Source organism: Poecilia latipinna, unplaced genomic scaffold (genome assembly GCF_001443285.1).
Source record: "Poecilia latipinna isolate Pla-1442-1.1 unplaced genomic scaffold, P_latipinna-1.0 Scaffold277, whole genome shotgun sequence".
Lineage (NCBI taxonomy): Eukaryota > Metazoa > Chordata > Actinopteri > Cyprinodontiformes > Poeciliidae > Poecilia > Poecilia latipinna.
Window position 1 is genome coordinate 350819 of NW_015112893.1, and position 8170 is coordinate 358988.

At 38.7% G+C, this 8170-nt stretch overlaps 1 protein-coding gene across 1 annotated transcript; it reads left to right on the plus strand.

Annotated features, from left to right (window-relative positions):
* Positions 1 to 231: 231 nt before the first annotated feature.
* On the plus strand, positions 232 to 7201 carry LOC106948182 (serine/arginine-rich splicing factor 11). Its single transcript, XM_015033720.1, has 12 exons — positions 232 to 574; positions 1757 to 1890; positions 4219 to 4328; positions 4415 to 4504; positions 4589 to 4635; positions 4719 to 4852; positions 5084 to 5165; positions 5253 to 5366; positions 5469 to 5558; positions 5642 to 5713; positions 5788 to 5965; positions 6128 to 7201. The coding sequence occupies exons 1-12, from the start codon at positions 453 to 455 to the stop codon at positions 6329 to 6331; spliced, it is 1377 nt and encodes a 458-aa protein (XP_014889206.1). The 5' UTR covers positions 232 to 452; the 3' UTR covers positions 6332 to 7201.
* Positions 7202 to 8170: the final 969 nt, after the last annotated feature.

The window sequence follows — 8170 nt, forward strand, 5'->3', positions numbered from 1 at the left end:
ACGTGGCGGGCCGGATCCGGCCCGCGGGCCGTAGTTTGGGGACCCCTGATCTAGGTTAAAAGATACTTTCAATGAATATTTCTCACCCTCAACACCAGAAGAAGAAGAAGAAGAAGTAATGCAAGTAGTGTAAACATGCACTACAGGTTTTATGTCAAGTTTCTTTCCAAAATCCATCCATCCATCCATCCATCTAGTTTCATATGTATTACGTTTATGCATACTGGGATCGTGACTAACTCTCCCTGAAAGCAGCACCAGGGCATCGCAAGTCTGGTCAGCAGCACAGTTGCTCTGTCCGCTGAAAGCATCCACATTTTTATACCTACAGAAGACATGCTCCGGTTTCATAGAGGCCTGCTGCTTTTTAAACTCTAAAGCTTTAGTATTTGCTTAATTTTAACTTTAGTGCACTAGCATAGGGCTGGCTAGCTTAATTAGCGCGTGTGAAAATGAGCTCCAGCACTCACGTCATCCAGGTGACAAACGTCTCCCCGAGCACAACGTCTGAGCAAATGAGGACTCTGTTTGGGTTTCTCGGAACCATAGAGGAGCTCAAGCTGTTTCCACCTGAGTGAGTATTCAGAAATAAAGCCCTGCTTAGTCTGCGTTAGCTTGTCTCTGGCAGCTGAGGCCTTTGGCATCACCAGAGGCCTAGCTGTATGCTAATGCTAATATTTTACCGCCTCCCCGTCAGTTCATCCATGGAAATCCTCAGTGGTTTTGTTGTTGTTGTTTTTTTCCCCAAGAACATTGTTTGAATTTCAGATTCTCTTCAGACCGTAATTATGAGGCCAACTAAACAAATAACTGTCTTTGCTTTTACTGCTGTAGTAATAAATTATTATAGAATGTAGTGGTTTTTTACCCAACTATTTGTAATAATTAAATAAAACCTTCCGAGAGGTTTTCAGGGGTTTTATTGATTTGTAAAAGTAAAGCAACTGGTGCTTTTCCTGTTATGAAAAGTTTCAGAATAAAATTGGTAGAGTTGTAATAAGTAAGAAGGAAATAATAAACAACTTAAAATATGTGCTGCATCTTGTTGTTTTTCTTATTGGGTCCAGTGTAAATGCATCTGGTGCCTGCAGAAGATTAGGTGTTGTATTTTGTCTTTGGGTATAAAGTAATAAGATTGTAATCTGCAATTTTTCTTTTCTTTACATTAGACTAACCTATACCTCATATAGATTTCACTATGATTATTTCGTCTGGCTGGGCTCATAATGGGTTTCTTGTGTGGACCACACTGAAGTTGATTAAAAATAACTTTTGCGTTTTGAAAATGTTGCAAAAACATTACAAACGTATACAAACATACAAACGTATAGACGAATGTTGTTGCAAATGGCAGTAAAGACATAAAGTGGTTGGAAGGAAAACGCTCTATACTTTTGCTTTTTAAAAATAAACAATGAAGAAAAAATAAATTTGTGTTGACTAAAAATCTAGACATTTATGCATTACAGTAGTTAATGTTCTTAGCTATGACAGCAACTTGCAGCAGCTCTACATACAAAAGTGTATAGATTCCCTTAGGAGAGGTGAACAAATAAAATGCATTAGTGATTAAACGGATATTCTTTTCTAAAAGTCACAGTTGGATAAATGTAATGGAAATAGTAAAACTGGATTACTTTGGACGCTGTTGCAGAAATCCGTTATGATCCAATTTTCCTGGCAGCAAGGTGGAAAAGGGCTTGTTGATTCTCTGATTTTGGTATTCTTTGCACAACACGTCTGTATTTTCTTCCAGTGACTCTCCCTTGCCTGTGACTTCCCGTGTCTGTTTTGTAAAATTCAATGAGCCTGAGTCTGTCGGAGTGTCCCAGCATCTGACGAACACCGTCTTCGTGGACAGGGCCTTGATCGTGGTTCCTTTTGCTGAAGGTGGGTGTCCAGTCTGTCCCTTTGCCGTTCACATTTCTGTCTCTGACTGTATATCACAGGTTAAAGGTATACTGGGTAGAATTAGCTGAACCTGAACCATTATCTAGCTTTTTTAAAATATATTTTTCAAAGTTTTTTTTAAGGGAAATGTACATTTGTGTCTCTGTCTTACAACCAGCTGTAAACTTCTCTCTCTGTTATTTGTGTTGTGGTTTTCATAGTGGACAAGTCATTTGCAGAGAGCCCCATCCATGCAGACTGAAAGTGGTCCTCTGCTGCCGTCAGGCGGTTAGAAAAAAAAATAATGGCACCAGATTCACAAGCCCCTCCGGTTTCTTGCCCTGCAGTAAAATATTAACTTGACTTTTTTTTTTCTTTCTGTTCAAGGCATCCTTTCTTAAAAGATAGCTGTGCAGAGTTATTCCTCAAGTGAATGTCCTTGTTTTGCAGATAACGAGCTATGTTGATAAGTAGGCATGCAGAAGTGAGGGATAAACCAGGTAGAATAAAATATCCGTCACCGTCAAGAAAATGCAGCATCCTTGAGTCACAATAGACGATGATCATTAACACTGTGGACGACGTCATACTGATAAATCTAGAGATCAAATATGATGCAGCTCAAACAAAATTATTTAACTGACAGGTAGATTTATCTATGTTTTATGCGGATATTTTCAAAGTATTCACATTAGAAAAAAAATAAGATTTATTAAATTTGACATATTTCGAGATTTAATTTTTACAATTTTAACATAAACTTTCAGGTTAGACACTTAAGGTGAAGGAAATACGGCTATGACTTAAAAGGCTAAAAGCACACACACACAAAAAAACAAAACATTTAATTGGGTCCAACAACTCAAAAAGGACCTAATTGGTCTCAGGAAATTAGATAGATATACAAATTGTTGTTGGATGAACTTTCACAATTTATTTTACTTTAGCCTAAATTACTCTGCAAAACAACATTTATAGAAAATGATAAACACTGGTTCTAGATCTGTTGCTTCGAGGTTTTAAATCAGTCACATTTAGAGAAAAGATATATGGGACATCAAGATCAAATGATAAGTGGGCCAGTCAGGTGTGCATGCTGGCGGCTAAAGTAACTATGGTATTCATATTTATTATACACATATGTGCTGCATTTGGTAATAAAATGGCGTTCTTAGTCCTAAAGCTTTGCTTGATGTAGCTGTTAAAATGCCTTTTGGAAACTGTCCCTCTCCATACATACAGCTCTGATGGAGTTGAGTCACTCTAACGTTTAACAGTGGTGTTTCTTTTGTTGTTGTGTTTTACAGTTGTTTTTCCTGGTTCAGCCAACCCTATATTCCAGGCCCTGCTGAAAATGCCACCAACAGTTTTGTCCTCCGCAGCCTTACCCCGTTTCTCAAGAGTCTGTCTGTGTGAATGAGTGTGTGTGAAATCAGATGTCTCTCTCTGCCTCCCTCCCTTTTTCTCTCCCTCTCTCTCTCTCTCTTTTTTTTTTTTTTTAAAAAGGAAATATTTTATGATTAAAATTAGCCTGTTTCCAGATTACACAGCCATGGATGATCATCTGATAAGATTTTTTTCTTTGATTTTACTGTTTGGTTCTCTTCAGCTTTGGACTTAATCTTTCATGTCATTTTCTCATTATTGCTGGCTTTAAACCTTGACTGTTTAGCACATATTATGTTTGTGTAGCATTTTGCGCAACATACTTAAATGTAGCATTACAGAAATGTGGTTGCCACGTTTGTTTTTCTTTTAATGCTAATGTAAGGAAGAGGCGGGTAAAGGTACAACTGAGTATTTTTAATAGAAGTTATGGTAAGTGATGTTGAAATGTATCTTTGTCTCCACATCTAAATCATGAACTTTGTTTTTTTTTTTTGTTTTTTTTTTTGTTTTGTATCTCAATGTTTTTGTGTGCTTTATAGCGAAGCAGCCGGCGCGAGTCGCTTGTTCATAATGAAATTTGAGAGCACATCCCGCGGGACAACTGGCTGTGCTTGCTAACGTTTGGTTCATGACTTAAAAAACAAGTACAGGTGATAAAATCTTGGCAGTGTTGATCACAGTGTGTATTGTGATTATTATTTTTTTTAATCTCATAGCTACTAATCCCACAATTACACTTTCACAAAAAACAACAACAAAAAAAAAAGTCAGGTATCAAGATTTACAGACAAGACAAAAAGCGGATTTTTATTTTTCATGTTTTTAACTTCACTGTAGTTAAACCGAGGTGGCTTGTCTGAAAGTCTTGTCTTAGTGTTGCTGACGTTTTTTTTCCCCTCCCCGAACATGGAACTGAGATCCTTTCATTTTTTTCTTCAGGAGTCATTCCTGATGAATCTAAAGCGATGTCGCTTCTGGCTCCGGCCAACGCTGTAGCAGGAATGATGCCAGGAGGAGGTCTTCTTCCAACACCCAACCCTCTGGCCTCGGTCAGTCTTCACGTCACCTTTGCATTATGATTATTATTGTTATTAAGACTGCTGTTTGTTAAGTGTGCGAATGTTCGACACTGCAGCTAGGAGCAACCCCGTTCGGAGGTCTTGGGGCTCCCAGCATGGACCAAATAGCTGCTATGGGAATTGTGGGGCCCAACATGAGTCCCCAAGTAAGAATCTGCTACAGTTACAGTCCCAACATGGAAAGTTTAAATTCTTTTACTTGCGTATCATCTCTCTCATTTCTTTCTCAGGCTTTTTCTGCGGACTTCCTCAAGCTTATGCAGTCTATTGATCCAAAGTAAGAAACTACTATTTTCTAAATTTGCAGTGTCACTGTTGTCATATATATTTGTTTTAAATGTAAAGAATGTTTTTTTGCAGACTGAACCCACTGGCAGCCGGATTAAACCTGGCCCCGGGTCTGAAGCCAGATTCCTCCAACAAGGAGATTGAAGAGGCGATGAAGAGAGTCCGAGAGGCCCAGTCTCTGATTTCTGCTGCCATCGAACCTGGAAGTGAGTTCAGCTTTTAGTGCTCTAAACCTTTAAACCACATTGTAACACTTTAGAAATTCATTCAAAAGAAGGAAACTCGCATAGATTCATTACAGACACTGAGTTTACTTGAGGGGTTTATTTTGTTCTTTTAGTGATTATGGTTAATACCTAATGGGGAAAAAAATTCAGTTGATTTTTAGGTTTTAGATTGCCACTGCTCAATTTATTTTGTCTCCTCAATGCCTGCAGGTAAGAAAGATGACAAGCGCAAACATTCCCGATCTCCTTCAAGGTCGCGCCGCAAACGCTCGAGGTCTCGGTCAAAACACAGGTAAAGAAAACAATCAGGTAAAATTAGCTTTTCACTAACAACAGTTTCAAATTACTTAAAATACATACCCATATATATTTTACACAGACGTTCAAACAGCAGATCTAGGCGAAGTTCCCATTCAAGGAGCCGGAGGCGATCCAAGAGCCCGAGGAGGAAGAGGACTCGCTCTCGGGACAGAAGCCGTCGCAGCAGATCCAGGTCCACAGCTCTCTGAAGTCTTACTGGGTTATTGCTGTTGTCATGACAAAACCCATGTCTGCTAGCACCGAGGCACTTTTAGATGTTTTATTTCTTTAACAGGGACAGGAGAAAAGAAGAAAAGTCCAAGAAAAAATCCAAGACGCCTCCTAAAAGCTACAGCAGTAGCAGGAGGTCTCACAGCATCAGTCGGTGAGTTGCTGTGTGTTGCTAAAAGGAACGACAGGCGTCATCTTGCGTGATTCATCTATAGTCCAACCCTGCTTGGCTTTTAGGAGGCGCAGGCGAAGTCGCACTGCTTCCCGGTCCCCAAGGAAACGGCCTTCCACGTCTCCGTCCTCCGGCCGGTGAGTTTTCATGTCTTTCCTGTATAACTAATCGAAACGAGCCGACTGACAGGCTGGATGTGTTACTTTAACAGCCACAAGAAGGAAAAGAAGAAGGACAAGGACCGCGAGAAGAACCGCGAAAGGGACAGGAGGGAAGAGCGGAACCACACCAGAGATGAACGAGAACGCTCCAACAGCAAGAAAAAGAAGAACAAAGACAAGGAACGAGAGCGAGACCGCAAATCCGACAGCGAGAAAGGAGACGTAAAAGTATGTGACCAGAAACAAATTCTCACATGTAGCCCTGATCTTAAAATACCCCAGACTGAAAGCTGTGCTGTAGATGTTGGAGCTACTTAGCTTCATCTGTGCTTTCATATGCAAACAAAACCTCCCATGTTTGTTGAGTGATAGGATACTCTGGTGTTTCAGGTTACACGGGACTACGATGAAGAGGAGCAAGGCTACGACAGCGATAAAGCAGGAGAGGAGGAAGATGAGAGGAGGAGCGAATCGGATTCTGTGTCATCTCCCAAAGATCAGGAGGAGGTGGAGCGAGACGAGCGTCAAACGTCCAAAAGGTCCAAACTAAACGGAGACGATCGCCATCAGGAGGACATGGAGATGAGCGACTAAGAACTTTCTGTGCCACCATCTACTGAATTCTGTTCATATTCCTAATCTGGGCCTCGTCACTGTTAGCAGGTTTTTATCTTAACAGCAAAGTCCTTGTGGACAGAGGGCCTAGATCTGATCATTTTTGTAAAGATAATAAGAGATCAGGAGATCAGGATACAAATGACATGAAATATGGTTTTTAAACTATGATTTGTGCCATTTGTTTAGAGATCATGTTTTTAATGCTGTGTAGTTTTCCTGAAAACTGAACATTGAATATTTTCAGTATTTTTTTTTTCCCCACCTCACTTGTCTTGATTTAAAAATCTTTTCCTTGTTGTCATTTATCAACCAGCACCATGTTTCTATAAACTGTGGGGAAGTTAAGGTTAACTTTAATGCACTGTAATGAAGCTGTTAACCAGAAATATAGATGTGTGTAAACTGGCTCCAATACATTGTTTAACAATTACAAAACAAAGTGGCTTCAACTCTACTTGAGGCAGAGCAGTAATAATTGATTTAATAATATATAAACATTTTGAGTCTATTATGTTATTTCTGGAAGTGTACTTTTGATTTACTGCAGCTGACTAACACAATTTAGCTGTTGCTGCAGCATAATGTCCACTGTTTCTACTTTTTAGTAGAAACAGTGGACATTATGGGACATATGGACTATGTTGGGATTTTTGCTGTAGAGTTGATATAAATTCTCACAGAAAAAAATTTGGGATTGGAGCAGCTGAAGTCGGGATGAAATGTCTGTTAAATGTACATGTTGAATCAGGTCAAGAGGCACAAACACACTAGCAAAACTTTACTGTACAAAGGAATGTCATGGAACAATGAAAACTTGGGTTTTAAATAAAAGCACTGTCTAAATAATTGTGTTGCTGAATTACTGACCCATGCAGACGTCTGTTATTACAAGAGGACTCAGGTGTGCTCAGCTTTAATCCAACCTGCCATCAGAAAACTACTGTACTTAGTATTGCTTGGTCATTTTTTGTGTTCTGCACCAAATCAAGTTGCTTTACCCTTACTTAGCCGATCATGATACAAAATTAACTACCGGTACATTATAATACTTTGATATTTGAGATCATCAAACCAGAGTTGAAACAAAAAGCCATTTTCCAAATAATTAATGAAGAGAGGGGAAACTATCTGAATCTACTAACTTATCTGTGACAACCCAAAATATTTTGGACAATAATGGCTGACTAGACCTTTGAGGAAACAATTTAGCATAATGATTCAGGATATACTTCCAAAAAAGTTCCACTTTCGTCTCACCGGACAGTATAATTCTAAAGATCTTCAGAATCATAAAGATGTTCATCTGTTAATTGTTCTACCTTAAATAGAAATAAGGAATACAAACAATGTAGCTCAGAGAAAGCAGCATTCAGGCTCGATGCTCCTTTACTCTGGAACAAACTCCTAGAAAACTGCTACTGAAACACTTGAGTTGCTTTAAATCAAGGCTAAACCCCTGTTTATTTAGAATTGCCTTTGATTAATTTATTTGCTATGCTGCCAGTCTTGTTTTTCTTTTGTTTGTTCACTTTGTTGAAATGTGCTATAAGGCCAGGTTAATAAACATTTTTCACATAATAAATAATCCTCAGAATACTGTTTTTTGGATTACCACAAGGCATTTTTGTTATCAAAAATGCATTTGATGATCTGAAGGATCAACATGTGCAAAGAAACAAGGATTCAAATACACTTCAGGTAAAATCTAAAACTTAAATATATTCTTTATAGGAAATATGCACATCTATAGTACATATTTTCCAAGGAAACAAGAAAAACTCTTACCTCTAGCAATAAAACCAGATTATTAAAAAT

What these genes read in the sequence shown, in the direction of transcription:
- LOC106948182 (XM_015033720.1), top strand. Translation starts at nt 453, where the DNA reads ATGAGCTCCAGCACTCACGTCATCCAGGTGACAAACGTCTCCCCGAGC. An exon ending in CGTGGTTCCTTTTGCTGAAG is followed by an intron (nt 1,891 to 4,218) that starts GTGGGTGTCCAG and finishes TTTTTTCTTCAG; the next exon opens with GAGTCATTCCTGATGAATCT. An exon ending in AGGTCTCGGTCAAAACACAG is followed by an intron (nt 5,166 to 5,252) that starts GTAAAGAAAACA and finishes TATTTTACACAG; the next exon opens with ACGTTCAAACAGCAGATCTA.